Consider the following 20,000-nt stretch of genomic DNA (forward strand, 5'->3'; position numbering starts at 1 on the left):
GAGAAGAGGGATAGGACTTAGGAATGGTACGGGTATATCAGGACCAGGGTAGCAGGAACAGGAGTCAGGTAAGGGGAGGTGAATTGAGCGCTGCTTGAACACTTACAGATCAATCATGAACTGGTAGGGCAGCCCTGACAGGAAGCTGCAACGGAGCCAACAACACTAAGTAAGACAGGGAATGAGTGACGAGGAGGAGGAATCGAACCAGCGCCGCCCCTCTTACGTACACCACCGCGGAAGAGAGGGAGAAAGAGGGTGGGTACAGAGAGGGGCAGGCTGGTTCTCCTCCTGGTTGAGTGGCTGGCTCCTCCGCTGGTACAGTTCAAATCGTCGACTTAGGCGGTGAACACTGTGCTGGAGATGTGTTATGTGCATTACACCGAAGTACAGACAAGCAGACACTGATGCAGGCTTTTCTAACAGACAGACGTATAGATGCTGAGTGCTGTGTAAGGGGATTATTAGAGAGAGAATCTTACTTCATCTTTAAATACTGCTTTTGTTGTTTTTTAGTGCTACAGATGAAACACTGAGATAGGTTTCTGGTGCTGGTGTTAAACATTGATTAAGAGAAGGAGAGTTAACTATACCAGAATTAAACATGATTATTATTACGATTATTATTATTATTATTATTGAAACGTAGATAATGATAGAGCAGTAATTATTAACAAGAATACAATGCATAGGAGTTAAATTAGACATCATGATATTTATAAGAGTACACATTGTTTTAGCGGTTTTAAAGGCTTAATATTAACTAGTAGACATGCACATAATAGATAGATAGATAGATAGATAGAGAGGCACATTGCATTATACATAGGGGTGGCATTGGGGGTGGGGGGCGGGGGAGGGGTGGTTGCTGCGCGCGCGTGTGTGTGTGTGTGTGTGTGTGTATGTGTGTGTGTGTGTGTGTGTGTGTGTGTGTGTGTGTGTGTGTGTAAAAACCATAGTACGTATCACGCGCCTTCTTTTGACTTAGATGATGATGATGATAATAATAATAATGACAATAATGAAAATAATAACAATACCCATGACAACGTATTTTTACCCATTTCTTTCCCATGCCCACATTTCAACATCACCCACCCACCTCTTCACCCACTTACCCACCTTCGTTCCCACCCAATCAGTCAGTCAGTCAGTTAGTCAGTCAGTCAGTCAAGTAGTCAGTCAATCACTCAGTCAGTCAGTTAGTCAGTCAGTCAAGCACTCAGTCAGTCAGTCAGTCAGTCAGTTAGTTCATTAGTCAATCAGCCAGTTAGTCAGTAAGAGTCAATTTCATTAATTCATTCATTCATTCATTCATTCATTCAGTCAGTCAGTCAGTCAATCAGTCAGTCAGTCAATCAGTCAGTCAGTCAGTCAATCAGTCAGTCAGTCAGTCAGTCAGTCAATTTGTTAGTCAGTCAGCCAGTCGGTCAGTCACTCCGGTGAGGAAGATATATATAGCCACACACACACACACACACACACACACACACACACACACACACACACACACACACACACACACACACACACACAGGTGCAAACACACTTCGTCTCACACACAAACTTTTCTCTTTTTTTTCTTTTTTTTCTTTCACTCGTTTCTTCTTTTTCTTTTCTTTTTTTCTTTTTTCCCTCAAGGTGTATTTTGAGACCCTTCCTGTTCAGTGGCTGTCGTGGTTGTTGTTGTTGTTGTTGTTGTTGTTGTTGTTGTTGTTGTTGTTGTTGTTGTTGTTGTTGTTGTTGTTTTCTTCCTTTCTTTTCTTTGTTATTTATTTCTCTTCTAAATCTTTTTCATATGTCGTCGTCTAGGTATAGAGTTTATTCAGCTGTTTGTTTTAATTTCTTTCTTTTTTTAATTCTTGCAAGCAGTACAGAAGGTGAGAGAGAGAGAGAGAGAATAATTATCGTGGCCTTGAGCTTTGAAGAAGAGGAAGAAGAAGGAGGAGGAGGAGGAGGAGGAGGAGGAGGAGGAGGAGAAAAGATAAAAAAAGAATACAACTTGAGAAACGAAAAGAATGTTATGCACTAAGAAATTTTTATATATTACTGTGACGCCTTCGTTGTATGGACTAAACTATAACGTTATTCTATACGTTAATCAACCCCCAGAGATCGTTCCTGTTTCTCTTCAGCTTCGTTTCGTCTACGAGTTTATATACATTTTCTTTTGTTTATTTTCTTTTTCTACGTATTAATTTTCTTTTTAACATCATGGAGGGCGGGGATGATTAGGCAATGAGTGATATTTCCTTTTTTTTTTGTGTGTGTGGTGTGTGTGTGTGTGGGTGGGTGGAGATGTGTGTGTCTGTGTGTGGGTGGGTGCGGGTGTGGGTGTGTGTATCTCTCTCTCTCTCTCTCTCTCTCTCTCTCTCTCTCTCTCTCTCTCTCTCTCTCTCTCTCTCTCTCTCTCTCTCTCAGCCCATCTGTCAGTCAGCCGGCGTGATAGGGGAAGGGAAGGGAAGGGGAGGTATGAGGTAAGAGAGAGAGAGAGAGAGAGAGAGAGAGAGAGAGAGAGAGAGAGAGACTATTAATTGGTTTTGGCAAGGTGGTAAGACTCTCTCTCTCCCTACCTGTGTGTGTGTGTGTGTGTGTGTGTGTGTGTGTATGTGTGTGTGTGTGTGTGCCTCGTCTACTCCCAAGATAATGATTTTGAGGCTGCGGAGACGATGCAAAAAAAAGAAAAAAAAGAAAAAAAAAGAAAGTGAAGGAAAGTGAAAGTTGATGATGATGATGATGATGATGATGATGGTTAATATTAAGTCTGGTTTGGTTGTTTAATTTTCCACTTTGTTTCTCTCTCCTCCTCCTCCTGTTCATTACAAGCTCATTACAAACGCCTATCAATCATCAACGCTCCATCTCTTCCACATTCTTCCACCTCCTCTCCACCTTCCCCCATCCACCCATTTACGACCCCCTCCCCTCCTTTCTTCTTCCACTTCCTTCCCTCTTACTCCCCCTCAACTTTATTCTCCCTCTCCTGTTCCACCTCCTCTTCCACCCCCTTCTTCCACCCCCTCCTTCCACTTCTCTAACCTCCCTTTCTGTCTTTCCTCCCCTCCTCCTCTTTCCCCTGTCCTCCCTCCTCTTCCATTCCCTTCACATCTCCCCTTCTCCCTTCCCCTACCTCTCTTTCTGTCTCTTTCTTCCCCTTTCTCTCTCCCCCAATTCCCTCTCCCCTCCTCTCCCCCTCTCTCCTCTCCCAAGTTCAACTCTCCCTTTGAACTTTCTCTTCCTCCTCCCTTAAACCAACACACCTTTCTCCCCCTCCCCTTCACTCTCTCACACTCCCCCTCCCTCCAGAACATCCCCTTACACTCCCCTCCCCACCCAGTCCTTCCACACCTCCCCTTTCCAATATGCATCAAACACCCCAACACAACCCCCCCCATCCATCATCACCCCCATCACTATACCCCAACGTTACGAAAATGTGCACTGAGGCCACGTGTAGCTGTAACGCACACCCACAACCACACCAACACAGCACCACCAACCCCAAACCACCACCACCACCATCACCACCACCACAAACAACATCCTACACACTGCACTGGATATCCTACCTCGAATCCTGCACCCTGGGGTTCCGCATGGGGGTGAAGTGCTTGCGTAGCCTCCGCCTCCTAAGGGCCTGCCGGACACGCCCTACCAGCCACGACCCCGCCATGGCCCTCGCTCGCCCTCACTCTGGCCCAAGCAGCGGCGCGCCCCTCAGTGTTCCCTTCAACGGCTCCCTTCATCCCCCTCCCTTCCCTTCCCCCGTGCGAATATGTATTGGCAGCGATCCATGCCGTCTGACGAGGACTAGGAGGAGGAGGAGGAGGAGAAGGAGGAGGAGGAGTAAAAAGGCTTCGAGAAGGTATGGGGAAGGGAAGGAGGAGGAGGAGGGGGAAGAAGAAGAAGGGAAGGGTAGGAGGAGGAGGAGTGGGAGGAGGTAGAAGGTAGGAGGAGGAGGAGGAAGAATAAAACAGTTAAGAAGAAGCAGAAGGGAAGGGTAGGAAGAGGAGGAGGAGGAGAAGGAGGGGAGGGGGCTAGGGTGGGTCTAGGTCAGAGTATGGGTGGGGGGAGGGGTGGGGGTGGGGGGGTAGTGGCAGAAAGATTATTAATAGGCACCTAGAAGGGTAGGGGAAGAGGGGGGGAGGGGAGTGATGGGAAGGTCAAGAGGGGTGGGGGGGTGGGGGGGAATGCATTGAGATATAGTATTGTGGGTGGTGGTGATGGTGGTGGTGGTGGTGGAGGGGGACAAGAGTATGGTGATGTCAAGGGTAGTAATGGCGGTGATGATGGTGGTGGTGGTGGGGGTGGTGATGGTGGTGATGGTGGTGGTGGTGGTGATGGTGGTGGTGGTAGCGGTGTTGTTGAAAGATTAAGATGGTGGTGAGTTTTGGTGGTGATGAGAGTGGAGGTGAGAAGAGCCAGTGAAATGGTGTTGGTGGAGGTGATATAGTGGAGGAGAGGAGGAGGAGGAGGAAGAGGAGGAGGAAGAGGAGGAGGAAGAGGGAAGGAAGGAGGAGGAAGGAAAAAAGGAAGTGGTCGTGATTGTAGTGGTCTCTCTCTCTCTCTCTCTCTCTCTCTCTCTCTCTCTCTCTCTCTCTCTCTCTCTCTCTCTCTCTCTCTCTCTCTCTCTCTCTCACCTGTACCTTCCGTCTCTCTATTCTTACAGGTAATTAACGTGTAGCTCCAGTCTGCTCTGATATGTCAAGTGGCGCCTCTCTCTCTCTCTCTCTCTCTCTCTCTCTCTCTCTCTCTCTCTCTCTCTCTCTCTCTCTCTCTCTCTATCTCTCTCTCTCTCTCTCTCTCTCTCTCTCTCTCTCTCTCTCTCTCTCTCTCTCTCTCTCTCTCTCTCTCTCTCTCTCTCTCTCTCTCTCTCTCTCTCTCTCTCTCTCTCTCTCTCTCTCTCTCTCTCTCTCTCTCTCTCTCTCTCTCTCTCTCTCTCTCTCTCTCTCTCTCTCTCTCTCTCTCTCTCTCTCTCTCTCTCTCTCTCTCTCTCTCTCTCTCTCTCTCTCTCTCTCTCTCTCTCTCTCTCTCTCTCTCTCTCTCTCTCTCTCTCTCTCTCTCTCTCTCTCTCTCTCTCTCTCTCTCTCTCTCTCTCTCTCTCTCTTTCCTCCTCCTCCTCCTTTCCTCCTCCTCCTCCTCCTCCTTGCCCTGTTTCTCTTCTCTTCCTTCCTTCTTCAGATTGTGTTCCTGATTTCCATATCTACCTCCTCGTCTTCTTTTTCTTCTTCCTCCTTCTCCTCCTCCTCCCCGTCCTCGTCCTCGTCCTCCTCCTCCTCGTCATCTACCTCCATCTCCAAGCTTGCGTGATGCTCCTCTTCTTTTTCCTCCTCCTCCTCCTCCTCCTCCTCTTCCTCCTCCTCCTCCTCCTAACCTCTCACCTTTCCATCATCACACGATAAGGGTTGCCAACTCACTTCCTGTCGCCTTCGAGGAGGAAAAGTCCACCCTCCTCCTCCTCCTCCTCCTCCTCCTCCTCCTCCTCCTCCTGGCTGTGACTGACCTGTTGCTGAGGCTCTAGGGGTGTTACGTAAGCACACACACACACACACACACACACACACACACACACACACACACACACACACACACACACACACACACACACACACACACACCTCAGCTAACTCTTACTTCATCTATACTTTAAAACACAAAAGCAAAACAAGAACAACAAAAAGTACACCTACTCTGCAAAACTTAATTACAAAAAAAAATAAAAATCTTACATGCAGAAAAACACACACCAGTACTCCATTCTGGGGCTCCTTTATTTTTCGTTTATTTATTTCGTTATTTCAGTTATGTTGAATTACTCTGTGTATTTATTCTGTTTACTTATTTTGTTATTTATGGTGATATTTATCCATATTTTTTGTCCTTATGTTGCTTCCGTTGCTGTAAAAAAATGAACACTTCAAAAACAAACACACATACACACACACATACGGGACTGACATGCAAAAAAATAACACACTCAACACATTCCTCCGGGGCATCTCCTCTGTTTTCCTTATTTTCCCTTTTTTTTTTTTACCCTTTCGTCTCTAATAATAATAAAAAAAAAAACACTCCGCATGGCCGCGAACTCACTTACTGATCGATCATGTGCTCCTGACAGAGGGACAACTTGATGGGGTCGAGAAGGCTGAAGTCAATGTCGATCTGCGCTTCCTCCTCGGTGCTGGCGGTGCTGGTGGTGGAGGTGCTCATGGTCTGCGGCCTCGAGCACTCCCCTCCTCGCCTCGCCTCGCGGGAGTTACGCTTCATGGCGCTGGGGAGGCCTCGGGGGCGTCAGGTGTTGTCAGATAGGCCATGGAGGGTTGAGGGACAGTTTTGTCGTTTTGCGTCAGTTATTGTCGTTCACGTTTTGTCGTTATGTGTTGTTGTGCGCCATTTGGTTATCTTCGTATTCCGGCCACTTTTAGGTCCTGTATTGGCGTTAGTTGTCGTTTTGAGGCACTTGTCGTTTTTGTGTCACTCGATTTGCGCCATTTGTCGTTTTGGTGTCACATGTTTTGCGCCATTTGTCGTTTTTGTCAATTGTTTAGCGCCGTTTGTTATCCTTGTTTTACCGTTATTTGTCGTTTTGCGCCATTCGTCGTTCGTATTTTGGCGTCATGTGTCGTTTTGCGTCATTGTCGTTCTTGTTTTCACTCCTCTTTTCGTCCTTGTCCCCGTTCACATTTCGTTCTTTTCTGCGTGACTTGTCCTCGTTCATGTGGCGTTCAAGAGGAGGAGTTCGGAGGAGCTGTCGGCGTCGCTTGTCCGTCCGTCTGTCTGTCTGTCTGTCTTCTCGCGGAGCTCCTCGTCCTTCTGAGCGCCACTTGTCACTTCGCGCCACTCCTGTCGGCCTCGTCCATGTCCTCTCGCCCCGCCAACGCTCGTGACGTCAAGTCCTCGCGGGGTATTTTTACAAGCAGGGTTGCTATTCTAAAGTCAACGATCAGGCTGTCTTTTTTGCCCGTTTTTGCTATTAATTTCACGTCACTGCTATGGGAGGTATGGGAGAGATGACGCTATGATTAAAACACCGGTATTCTAAAGAGAGAGTTTTTTCTATGTTTTTTTCTCATTACTATTATGGATTGGTATGCGAGAGATGGCGCTATGTTTAAACGGGATATTACGGTGTGATTTTTCTATTCTTTCTTCTTTTTTGTCAATGTCTTTCACGCTATGATTAAAACACCTGTATTTTAAAGAGAGTTTTTTTCTATGTTTTTTTCTCTTCACTGTTATGGATTGGTATGAGAGAGATGGCGCTATGATTAAACGGGGTATTATGAAGTGTGATTTTTCTTTTCTTTTTTCTCTCTTGTCAATGTCTTTCACGTCACTGCTATGGGAAGGTATGAGAGAGATGGCGCTATGATTAAAACTGATATCCTGAAGTGAGATTTCTTCATAGGATGGTATTATCTTTTAGTCTAGATTGGTTTCTGTTTCTTATCTCTTCGTTATGTTCAGTGCTATGGAGGATATGGAGGTGCTTGGGTTCTTAGCATCTCATTATCGCTTATAGTGTTCTTTATTTGGCTTGGTTCTTATTCTCTCACGACAAACTCTTTCCTAAGGCCACAATGGAGATAGGTCGTGTTCTCATGAGTAATTTTTCACATTCACGGTGTAGAAACCTTATCAGACTATAACTAGGCTTATAAAACTACCCACCGTGAACATACTAACACAACTTCTAACAAAGCCTTACCAAACGTGGGTGTATAAGCCCCGAAACGACAGCCTACCGGCGCTATAGACAGCACATAAAAAATATTTGTTCACATATTTTGTTTTCTGAGAGCGTTTGTGTATTGTGAAGTGTGCATTGAAGGGTATTGAAGCCCCTGTGATATCAAGAAGCAAGGTATTCAGTAACTATTTATTGCTAGATTATTTTAGGCATGTACTTTCTCTCTTTCTATCGTCTCCAGCTGTTTCTAGGATGGGTCCAGGCTGGTGACTATTCTAATGTGGGTACAGGAGGGTGAGGTTGTGACTTCGGTATTAATAGGTTGATTGTTCTTCCCTTCTATTTATAACGGTTGGGTTCACTTACGTATTCTCTCTCTCTCTCTCTCTCTCTCTCTCTCTCTCTCTCTCTCTCTCTCTCTCTCTCTCTCTCTCTCTCTCTCTCTCTCTCTCTCTCTCTCTCTCTCTCTCTCTCTCTCTCTCTCTCTCTCTCTCTCTCTCTCTCTCTCTCTCTCTCTCTCTCTCTCTCTCTCTCTCTCTCTCTCTCTCTCTCTCTCTCTCTCTCTCTCTCTCTCTCTCTCTCTCTCTTCGTTTTCTCTAATATATCTCCATTTTTACGTACTTTCTCTTTACTTTTCGACCCTTCTCATACTTTCACTATCTTTATTTTATTTATTTATCTTTATTTTCACTACCAGGTTTTCTTTTCTTACTACTCAGGGTCATATTCTTAAACATTTCGGCCTCCAAGCACACACACGCACACACACATTTGTCAAGGTTTTCGTATGAGTTGTGGGAGGCATTTCCTTGGGTAGTTTTATGACCCTGGTGGTAGTGGTGGTTTGACAAGGCTAATGCACCATGAACGTAGAAAAACACACATATGACAAGGCTTTCGTAGGAGTTGTGAGGGGCATATCCAGGGGTAGTTTTATGAGCCTAGGGATAGTTTGACAAGGCTGCTGTACCATGAACGTAGAAAACACACATATGACGGCTTTCGTAGTTGTTGTGGGTATTTTCATGGGTTGTTTTATGAGCCTAGGGATAGTTTGACAAGGCTTCTACACCATGAACGTAGAAAACACACATATAACGGCTTTCGTAGTTGTTGTGGGTATTTTCATGGGTTGTTTTATGAGCCTAGGGATAGTTTGACAAGGCTTATGCACCTTGAACGTAGAAAAACACATATATGACAAGGCTTTCGTAGTTGTTGTGGGTATTTTCATGGGTAGTTTTATGAACCTGGGGATAGTTTGACAAGGCTTCTGCACCATGAACGCAAAGAAACACTCATGAGAACCCGACTGACCTTCTCTTCGGCCTTTGGAACTAGTTGACGTAGGAGCAGAAATCGAAAATACCGAGAATACCAAATACTGAGAATAAGAGAATACGAGAATACTTAGAATACCGAATAACACACAATCTTTTCGTTCTTTTCGTTCAACAGCGTCCTTGGTGCTTTTCAGTAGAACACACACACAATTCCGCACGCTTACACGCACATGCTCACGCTCCCCCCTTTCATTTGTTTCCATTATTAATACTCTTGGCTTAGCTGGTCTACATTTCTCATCCTATTTCCCACACGCTAACATGAGATTACGTTGTACTGTGTCCTGCTGGTAACTCTGCAACTACTTCTCTCTCTCTCCCTCTCTTTTTCTCTCCTCTCTCTCCACTTACATGTACTTTCTCTCTTTCTCTCTTTCCTTTTCTTCTCCCGCCTTCTACAACCTATTTCTCCCCTCTCCTTTTCCACCCCTTTCACCCAACATCACATCCATTCCTATAGTATAACACCCTCTTCATCCCCTTCGTCTCTCTCTCTCTCTCTCTCTCTCTCTCTCTCTCTCTCTCTCTCTCTCTCTCTCTCTCTCTCTCTCTCTCTCTCTCTCTCTCTCTCTCTCTCTCTCTCTCTCTCTCTCTCTCTCTCTCTCTCTCTCTCTCTCTCTCCTCTCTCTCTCTCCTCTCTCTCTCTCTCCTCTCTCTCTCTCTCTCTCTCTCTCTCTCTCTCTCTCTCTCTCTCTCTCTCTCTCTCTCTCTCTCTCTCTCTCTCTCTCTCTCTCCCTTCAAGTCTGTTAGGTTTCTCTTTCTTTTTTTTCTGTTTCCCTTCTTTTTCTTTCTTTCTGTACTTATGTTTTTATCTTTTTTTTCACTCCTTTTTCTTCTCATCTTCAAACAGTTTTCATGTCACCTTCCTCTTCCTTTCGTTCTTCTCCTTCCTTCCTTCTCTTTCTCTCCTTTCTCTCCCCTCTCTCTTCACTTCCCTTCCACTCCACCGCCCTCTCAGTTTCCTTCTTCTGTCTCTTCCTCTCCCTCTCACTCTTAACACACAAACACTAACACTAACTCCACAAGTCCTTTCCTCTCTCTTTCTTTCCACTCTCTTACCTCTCTCTCCACTTCCCCTCAACTCGTCCGCTCCCTGTCCTTCCTTCCTCCTTCTCCCTCTCATTTTCACACTCACGCACGCACACTTTCTCCTTGCTAATCCGTCTTGAACTAAGTAAGCTTGTGAAGGGCCTTGCTGTTTTATACCTGCTTAGTGAAGTGGCTTATTAAGTTTGATATGTGAGAAGGAGTTGTGTGAGTAAGAGAGAGAGAGGGGGGAGAGAGAGAGAGAGAGAGAGAGAGGTTGGTTTCGTTATTTTCCTTCCTTTTCATGAGTGTTATTATTCTCTCTCTCTCTCTCTCTCTCTCTCTCTCTCTCTCTCTCTCTCTCTCTCTAACCCTTTCATTCACTTATATTTTTTCCTTTACTCCTTCGGCCAAAACTATTCCACAGTGACGCTTTTTTTTTCTATAAGTGACAGAACCCTTCATCTTCTTCCTCTGTCACCACGCCTGTCACCTTCATTTGTCTTTTTCTCTCCCTTTCTTTCACTCTCTCTCTCTCTCTCTCTCTCTCTCTCTCTCTCTCTCTCTCTCTCTCTCTCTCTCTCTCTCTCTCTCTCTCTCTCTCTCTCTCTCTCTCTCTCTCTCTCTCTCTCTCTCTCTCTCTTTCTCTTCCTTCTGTGCCTACTTATTTTTTCAAGACTTCTTTCTCACTCCTTTTTTCCTCATATTTTTAAACATAATAAGTCCCTTTACCTCTAGTCTAAATCTTCTGTTTTTCCTCTTTTTTTTCAGTCATGTCTATTTCTGTTTCTCTTCTTATGTTTCTACTGTACTTATATACTTTCAAGACTTCTGAATCTGTTTTTTTATTTTATTTTCGAACACTTTTTCCATATCACACTAATGAGAACGTTTCGCTAAGTGTATTAATTTTCTATCCTTCCTTGTTTACGTTTCCCTTCTGTCTCTCTTTCCCTCATCATTTACATTTTCATGACTTCTCAATTCCTGTTTTTTTATAATTTTCAAACACTTTTTTTCCATATCAAACCAATGAGAACCTTTCGCTTAAGTGTATTAATTTTCTATCTCTCCTTTTTTACTTTCCCTTCTCTCCCTTTCCCTCATCATTTATATTTTCAAGACTTTTCACTTCCTTTTTTTTCTCTTTATCTTTAAACACTTTTCATATCAAACTAATGGGAACCCTGTCCACTAGTCTGGTCATATTCTCTCTTCCCTTTTTTCAATCATAGGTACTTCCATTTATCTTCTCTTTCTTTCTTTTTCTTTCTGGACTACGATTTTCACTCCTCACTCCCTTCTTTTCTCTCATATCTTCAAACCTTTTCCATATCACACTAATTCGAACCTTTCCGTCAAGTCTTATTTACACTTTCAACACATTCACTCATTCCTACCCACACAATTATTAACCTTCTCCATCCACCTTCTAAATACACCTCACGCTATTTCTCACTTCTATTCCTGTTATTTCAAAGCTTTTTCTAAGAGTGGCAGTCACTTTATCACCAAGATCTTACGTGGGCTACTTCTGTCACGCCATTTTTAAACCATTTTTTGTGTCCTTTTCACTTTTTTTCTCTCTAATGATAAGTGGCGCGCTCTTTATCTTTGCCGGGAAGGGCCTAAGGGCGCATAGGGAGGCTGAGGTGTTAGGAGGAGAGGAAGAGAAAGGAAAGAAAGAGATAGGGTGGTGAGGTGGAAGAAGGAGGATGAGAAGTGAATGAAAGGGAAGAGAAGGGAAGGAAGGGACGAGGATGGTGAAAGGAGAAGGCGAGGAGGAAGAGAAAGGAAACAAAGGAAGGGACGGTGAAATATAAGAAGGTGGGGATGAAAGGAAGAGAAGGGAATGGAAGGGAAGGGAAGGGAAGAAATAAAGGGGAGAGTTGGAAGCAGACGAAGAGGTAGGGAAGGAAGGGAAGGGTTTTTTGAGTTGGAAGAAGGAGAAAGAGAAGGGAAGGAAAGGGAAGGGAAGGGAAGGGAAGGAAGGGAAGTGGGTTTTGAGTTGGAAGGAGGGGAAAGAGAAGTGAAGGAAAGGGAAGTGAAGGGAAGGGACAAGGTGGTGATTTGGGAGGAGGAAGAAGAGGACTGGAAGGGAAGTTAGGGAATGGGGTTTTGAGTTGGAAGAAGGAGAAAGAGAAGGGAAGGAGAGGGAAGGGAAGGGAAGGGACAAGGTGGTGATTTGGGAGGAGAAGAAGGAAAGGAATAGAAAGGGTGGTGAGGTGTGTGTGGTAGGCTGGTGACGGAGGCAGAGAATAGGGAAAATAGGGATGATACAGGATGAGGAAAGAGAAAAATAGTGTTATAAAGAACAAAAAAGGGCAGGAAAGAAAGAGGAAAGAAAAAGTGAAAGAGAAACAGGAAAGACGGAGGTAGCTAGGCAGATAGGGCAGCAGGGCGAGGGAGAGGAAAAATGAAGAAACGGAGAGATGAGAAAACCGAGAACAAGAAATGACGGAGAGGAATGATATAGAAGAAGGGACAGGGAGGAAGAGGGAAGGAGGAACAGGAAGGACGGAGGTAGTTCAGTAATAGGGCAGCAAGGCGAGGAAGAGAAAAAATGAAGAAACGGAGAGATAAGAAAAAGAGAACAAGAAATGACGGAGAGGAAAGATATAGAAGAAGGGACAGGGAGGAAGAGGGAAGGAGGAACAGGAAAGACGGAGGTAGTTCAGTAATAGGACAGCAAGGCGAGGAAGAGGAAAAATGAAGAAACGGAGAGATGAGAAAAACGAGAACAAGAAATGACAGAGAGGAAAGCTATAGAAGAAGGGACAGGAAGGAAGGAAACAGGTATAGCGGGAGGCTCGTCAAAGCAATTTCAAGCCCTACAGCGATGACAGTTAAGCAATAGTAGGGCAGCAGGGCGAGGAGAAACGGAGAGATAAGAAAAACGAGAACAAGAAATGACAGAGAGGAAAGCTATAGAAGAAGGGACAGGGAGGGAGAATACAGGTATAGCGGGAGGGTCGTCAACGCAATTTCAAGTCCTACAGCGATGACAGTTAAGCAATAGTAGGGCAGCAGGGCGAGGAGAAACGGAGAGATAAGAAAAACGAGAACAAGAAATGACAGAGAGGAAAGCTATAGAAGGAGGGACAGGAAGGAAGAAAACAGGTATACCGGTAGGGTCCTCAACGCAATTTCAAGTCCTACAGCGATGACAGTTAAGCAATAGTAGGGCAGCAGGGCGAGGAGAAACGGAGAGATAAGAAAAACGAGAACAAGAAATAACAGAAAAAAAAAAGATATAGAAGAAGGGACAGGAAGGAAGAAAACAGGTATAGCGGTAGGCTCCTCAAAGTAATGTCAGGTACCATAGCGATGACACACGCCGATGAAAAAGTCGAGCCCCGCAAATGACACACACTCGCTGGGGCTTAAACACACACTCACGCACTCTCTCTCGTTACAGACTGTCTCCCCAACACACTGCCAGCATTAGCAGGTCTTTACCTCGACATACCACCACCACCACCACCACTACCACCACCACCACTACCAATGCCTCCTGGAGTGTACATTGCTAAGATGGGGGGGTGAGGGGGGGAGTGAATAATTGGAGTGCAGGAAGAGAGGTGAAAATGAGCCAGGTTGTGTGTGTGTGTGTGTGTGTGTGTGTGTGTGTGTGTGTGTGTGTGTGTGTGTGTGTGTGTGCCTTGTTTCATTTCGTTTCGTTTCGTTCTCTCTCTCTCTCTCTCTCTCTCTCTCTCTCTCTCTCTCTCTCTCTCTCTCTCTCTCTCTCTCTCTCTCTCTCTCTCTCTCTCTCTCTCTCTCTCTCTCTCTCTCACGTTATCATCAATAGTGAGGGTGTATGTATGTATGTGTGTGTGTGTGTGTGTGTGTGTGTGTGTGTGTGTGTGTGTGTGTGTGTGTGTGTGTGTGTGTTCTTACCTTTGCATACATACTCACACGCACACACCTACACACACTTACGCACGTACATACATATACACACACATACATAAATACATACATACATATATACATACATACACCCTTCCCCCTTTCTTACACTCATTTCCTCCTTGCTACGTTGTGTTTATTGGATAACCACGTGATCTCTCTCTATCTCTATCGCTACTATCTATCTATCTATCTATCTATCTATTTCTTCTTATTTCTCTCTATCTCTATTTTTCTCTCTCTCTCGCTTCATCGTGTTCGTGGTATGGTGAAAGAAGGCGTAAGGAGAGTGGGAAGAGGAGGGGAAGGGGGATGGTTACTTACGTTTCTTATATCCCATCTTTAATCACTCTCTTTATCTAGGTTACTGTGCTGTTTGTTTCATTTTTATTCTTTTTGTTTGTGTCTTTTTGTCTATCTGTGTTTGTCTGTCTGTGTCTGTCTGTCTGCGTCTGTCTGTCTCAGGATAATTCACATATATACGATAGTTCTATTTTTTGGTAATTTTTCTTCATTTCTCTTTTTCTTCTTTTTCTTTAGTCTTTTCTTCCGTTCTCTTTCTTGTCTCCTTCGTCTCATTTTTTCTTTTTTTCTCATTTCTTTTATCTTTACTTTCCCTTTATTTTTATTTTCTTAACTTTTTTCTCCTCTTTTATTCTTCCTCTTTGAAAAGCAAAAAAGAAAAAAAGGCAACTTACACCGATGAGTTGATTAGTCGTACACACACACACACACACACACACACACACACATGCACACAATACCTCCCCTCTCCCCCTCCTTCTCCCCCTTCCAATTATGTCATGCATATTTTAAAGGGCGTAGTAATGGGAGGGGATATACGACCTCCCTCCCCCCCCCCTCCTCCTCCTCCTCCTCCTCCTCCTCCTCTTCCTCAGGTGGTGGTGGTGGTGATGATGATGGGGGTGGTGGTGGTGGTGGTTCGTATGCTTGTTTGGTACTGATGACCCGTGTGTGTGTGTGTGTGTTTGTGTGTGTGTTGGCAGTTCTCTAGGATGTCATTCACGCACGTCACGGAAGTTCTCTCTCTCTCTCTCTCTCTCTCTCTCGTCAGACATTTCCTGGAACCATTATCAGAGAGAGAGAGAGAGAGAGATATTAGATCCTTATCACCCGATTATATATTTTATCCTCCATATGCGTGTGTGTGTGTGTGTGTGTGTGTGTGTGTGTGTGTACATAGGCGAATGTTATCTCCAAACTGTGGCGTCGTTATCGAGTGTGTGTGTGTGTGTGTGTGTGTGTGTGTGTGTGTGTGTGTGTGTGTGTGTGTGTGTGTGTGTGTGTGTTATTGATATACAGAGTTTGATCCATTTAGACTCACCACCTCCACTAGTATCATCATCACCATCATCACCACCACCACCATCACCACCACCACCACCATGAGTCCAGTGGTGGTGGTGGTGGTGATGGTGGAATCAAATTAGGGTCTTGGCAGAGATGGTGTGGTGGTGATGATAGTGGTGATGACGGTATTGATGACGGAGGTGATGAGGGTGGTGATGATCGTAACTGTGATGGCTCAGGAAGAGGAAGAGGAGGAGGAGGAGGAGGAGGAAGAAGAAGAAAGAAATGCAGAATGACGAATTAGAAAGAACTGTAGGAAGGAACGAAAAAATAAAAGAAAGGAAGAAAGAAAGAAAGAAAGAAAGAAAGAAAGAAAGAAAGAAAGAAAGAAAGAAAGAATAAAAATAAGGAAGGAAGGAATAATATTAGATGAAAAGTAACAGAAAGGAGAATTATAGGAGAAGAAGGAGAAGGAGGAGGAGGAAGAACAAAAAGAAGAAGAATAGGATGATGGAGGAAGGGGGAGGGGGGGGAAGCCTCAATAATAACACACACTATAACAAATGAATAACTATTGAATATTGAATCATGATCGTATTTCCAGCACGCCTAAGAATACCACGCCTTCACTACACGTTCTGCCCACGAAGATAACATGACTCAGCAAAAAATCTATACTCCTATCTATCTATCTATCTATCTGCGTCATGGGTTATTTCTGTATCTATCTATCTATCTGTCTATCTATCTATCTGTCAGTGTATATGCTTTTTTTTCGTTTGGTCGTTGTGTCTTAATGTTTTTTTTATACAAGACTAGAAAAGAGAGAGAAGGAGGAAGAAGAGGAGGAGGAGGAGGAGGAGGAGGAGGAGAAGGAGGAGGAGGAGGAGGAGGAGGAGGAGGGAAGGAATGAAGGGGAGGAAAGAACTGGGGTGGGAGGTCTCCAGTTTCTCTCTCTCTCTCTCTCTCTCTCTCTCTCTCTCTCTCTCTCTCTCTCTCTCTCTCTCTCTCACTTAATTCCTTTTTGTTTATTCTCTCTTTTCACTGAATGACTCACTTTCTCGACCTTAAGTGGAGGGATGGAAGGGAGGGAGAGAGAGAGGGAAAGAGAGGGAGGGAGAGAGAGAGGGAAAGAGAGGGAGGGAGAGAGAGAGAGGAAGTGCAGAAGGCCGGGTGAAGGTGGTTGATGATGGGATGAAAATGGGTGAGAGAGAGAGAGAGAGAAGGAGGGAGTGGCTCTAGAAGACAGAAATACATACTCAGAGAGAGAGAGAGAGAGAGAGAGAGAGAGAGAGAGAGAGAGAGAGAGAGAGAGCAGAAACACTTAAAACAGAGTAAGAATATTTCCAAAGACACAAACATTTCTCTCTCTCTCTCTCTCTCTCTCTCTCTCTCTCTCTCTCTCTCTCTCTCTCTCTCTCTCTCTCTCTCTCTCTCTCTCTCTCTCTCTCTCTCTCTCTCTCTTTTTGTCACAAGCGTCCAATCACTGTCTGTCTGTCTGTTTGTCTGTCTGTCTCTCTCTCTTTTTCTTTCTCTATGTATCAGTCAATCTATCTATCTATATCTGTTTGTATGTATGTATGTCTCTCTCTCTCTCTCTCTCTCTCTCTCTCTCTCTCTCTCTCTCTCTCTCTCTCTCTCTCTCACACTATCTTTAATCTCGTATATATATTGTCCTTTGCTCACTATCACAATCACTATCTCACCCGCTGTCTCATTTCTCTCTCTCTCTCTCTCTCTCTCACACTTTCTCACTCTCTTTATCTCTCACTTCTATTTATTTCCTTTTATTAATTTTGTTTTTTGTTTTATTTTTATTTCTATTTTCTCTGAACGGTATTTTGTGTCATTTTCTTTCTTTCTTTCTTTCTTTCTTTCCTTCTTTCTTTCTTTTCTTTTAGTGTTCACGCACACACTATAAAATTACTTGTTTCTTTTATAGTGAAATTATTATGACGACACTATAGTCCTCATGAGTGTGTGTGTGTGTGTGTGTGTGTGTGTGTGTGTGGGTGTGGGTGTATGGTGATTATGGTGAATGGTCATAAGGTACAGTGACGTTGAAGTGTCTGATAATGATTCTAAGCTCATGATCGATATAGTGATGTGTTTCCGTTCTTCTGGGTATAGTGCGACGTTGCATAGACAGAGATAGATAGATAGATAGATAGATAGATAAGGGAAGATGAAAAGGAGAAAGATAAAAAAAAAACATATGGAAGATGAAATAGAATTATAAAAAGTAAAAAAAAGTAGAAATTCGTGATAGAAGAAAGACTAATAATAAGAAAATAAAGAAGATAAAGGAAGAAATGAGAGAGAGAGAGAGAGAGAGCAATAAGTGTAATGACTCTACTGGGTAACAAATATAATCAATGTGAGGTGTATAGTGACGTGTATGGTGTATGGCGTGTATGGTGACTAGTTCATGATGGTGACTAAGAGATGATGAAACAAGTGCAAGAATATGAATGATATGTTATGGTGATGTATGGTGTATGTATGGTGACCGTGTGTGTGTGTGTGTGTGTGATGGGAATGGTGTGCCCTAACCCTCACTATGCTTTCACTATACTGGCAGGCACTCACATACACTCCCCAGGCATGATGTGTGTGTGTGTGTGTGTGTGTGTGTGTGTGTGTGTGTGTGTGTGTGTGTGTGTGTCGATGGAGAAAGGGTAAAAGGGGATGTGTGTGATGGCCAGTGTGTGTGTGTGTGTGTGTGTGTGTGTGTGTGTGTGTGTCAGATCGCACATTATCAAAAGATCGATTATCAACAAACTCATTTCGATGGTGTTGACCGAACGGGAGGAGGAGAAGGAGGAGGAGGAGGAGGAGGAGGAGGAGGAGGAGGAGGAGGAGGAGGAGGAGGAGGAGGAGGAAAAAGGAAGATAACAACTGAGTGGGGAAAGGGAAGGGAGGAGGAAGAGAGAGAGAAGAAAAGGAAAATAGGGGAAAAGAAGATGAGAGAGAGAGAGAGAGAGAGAGAAAATAGGCGAGCCAAGATCATACCAGAGACAATGCAAATGCCAACAACAACAACAACAACAACAACCTGCTTCCCGTTCATTTCTTGTATACTACTAACATATTTTTCCTCCTCTTCGTCGTAATTAAGGAAAAAAAGGAAAAACCGTAGGAGAGAGAGAGAGAGAGAGAGAGAGAGAGAGAGAGAGGGTGGCCATGCTCCATTCTCTCACACTAAAGAGGGAGTACTCCGCTAAACCGCCTTAATTATTCACTCCTCCACACGTTGGTATAGAAAACGAGGCTAAGCTCTTATATACGGAGGAACGCTATAGACGAAAGAAGGACAACGAAGGGGGATTAAAACAAAGGACGATAAGATGACGATAGCTATAGCGAAAGACGATAGAAGGACAGCGGATAGTTAAGGAAGAGTAGAAAAATGAAAAGAAGTTCGTGATGGGAAAGAGGACGAGGAAGGTTAAAGAAGAGAAGGATAAGGAACATATGGAAGAAGAATCAAAGGAATATGAGATAGAGGAAAGTAGAAGGAGGAAGATAAAGATAAAAGGAAGAAGAACGAGAGGGAGAAAGTTAAACAAAAAGAAGAAAGTTACGATAGTCTTTGGTGTTGGGAGGAAGGGAAAGAAAGAGGAAGAAAATGAAAACTAAAATTGATTCTTCATTCTTGCCACATAACTTTACGGTCCTTTACTTATTCTGATTTACAGTTTACACTTTGAGTTCACGGCTGCTGTTTTCTTTCTTTTTACAGCAGTGGAAGCGGCTCAAGGACATCAAAAACAGGACGCGATAGAAATCAACAGTAAGAGAGTTATTAGAGGACGTGCTTGTGACAGAAAAGGAGAAGGAGGAGGACGATGAAAGGGAGGAAGATGATGAAAGGGAGGAAGAAAAAAAAAGGAAAACAAGAAGGAAAACGGCATGAAAAACAGGAAACGATAAAAATCAACAGTAAGAGAGTTATTAGAGAACGTGCTGGTGACAGAAAGGGAGAAGGAGGAGGAGGACGAAAGGGAGGAAGATCACAAAAGGGAGGAAGAAAAATTTAAAAAAAAGGTAAACAAGAAGAAAAACGGCAGCTTACTCAACAACAGGGAACGAAAATGAAAAAAAAAAGAAGAAAACGTCAACCAGTGTTCCAGCAAAAAATAAGTAAGTATGAATGGCCCCTTACAGTTACGAATGGTTTACAGTTTACAATATATAGTTTACAGTTTACAGTTTGATTTGCAGTTAAGGAATCAAACATATTAATTTTTTTTTATCGCATGGGGGGGGGGGGGGTACTTCAAATTTGTTTATAGTTCGGTTTACTTAGATTTACAGATTTGAGTTTTCAGTTTATAGTTGGGTTTACGGTTTACTTTCGGGTTTACAGTTAAAGAATCAAACCTGTTCATTTTTTTTTATCGCGTGTTGGGTTACGTCATATTGGTTTACAGTTCGGCTTACTTAGATTTACAGATTTGAGTTTGCAGTTTATAGTTGGCTTTACAGTTTACTTTTTTGGTTTACAGTTAAGAAATGGAGCCAATTAGTCTTTTCATAGCGTGGTGGGTTACTTCAAGGTGGTTTACAGTTCGGTTTACTTAGATTTACAGATTTGAGTTTACAGTTTATAGTTGGGTTTACACTTAAGAATCACTCCTGTTGCCCTTTTTCTCTCGTGGTGGATTTCTTCAAGTCAGTATACTGTTTGCATTTTACATTTGAGTTTACAGCTGAGT

The 20,000-nt window shown here is 43.8% G+C and overlaps 1 protein-coding gene across 11 annotated transcripts in view; it reads right to left on the reverse strand.

Annotated features, from left to right (window-relative positions):
• Nucleotides 1-20,000, reverse strand: part of LOC126998202 (G protein-activated inward rectifier potassium channel 2-like) — a 77,579-nt gene that overhangs the window by 32,133 nt on the left and 25,446 nt on the right. For 5 of the 11 annotated variants that reach the window (XM_050859667.1, XM_050859661.1, XM_050859660.1 and 2 more), the window contains exon 2: nucleotides 107-145. The exons of 3 other annotated variants lie outside the window; for them this stretch is intronic. In XM_050859667.1, coding sequence (XP_050715624.1) covers nucleotides 107-145 — 39 coding nt within the window. Of the gene's footprint in view, nucleotides 1-106; nucleotides 146-6,097; nucleotides 7,644-13,382; nucleotides 13,446-20,000 lie in introns of those variants that run through there. 3 more of the 11 variants (XM_050859670.1, XM_050859669.1, XM_050859671.1) reach the window with 3 other exon arrangements.

This window comes from Eriocheir sinensis, chromosome 13 (assembly GCF_024679095.1).
Source record: "Eriocheir sinensis breed Jianghai 21 chromosome 13, ASM2467909v1, whole genome shotgun sequence".
NCBI lineage: Eukaryota > Metazoa > Arthropoda > Malacostraca > Decapoda > Varunidae > Eriocheir > Eriocheir sinensis.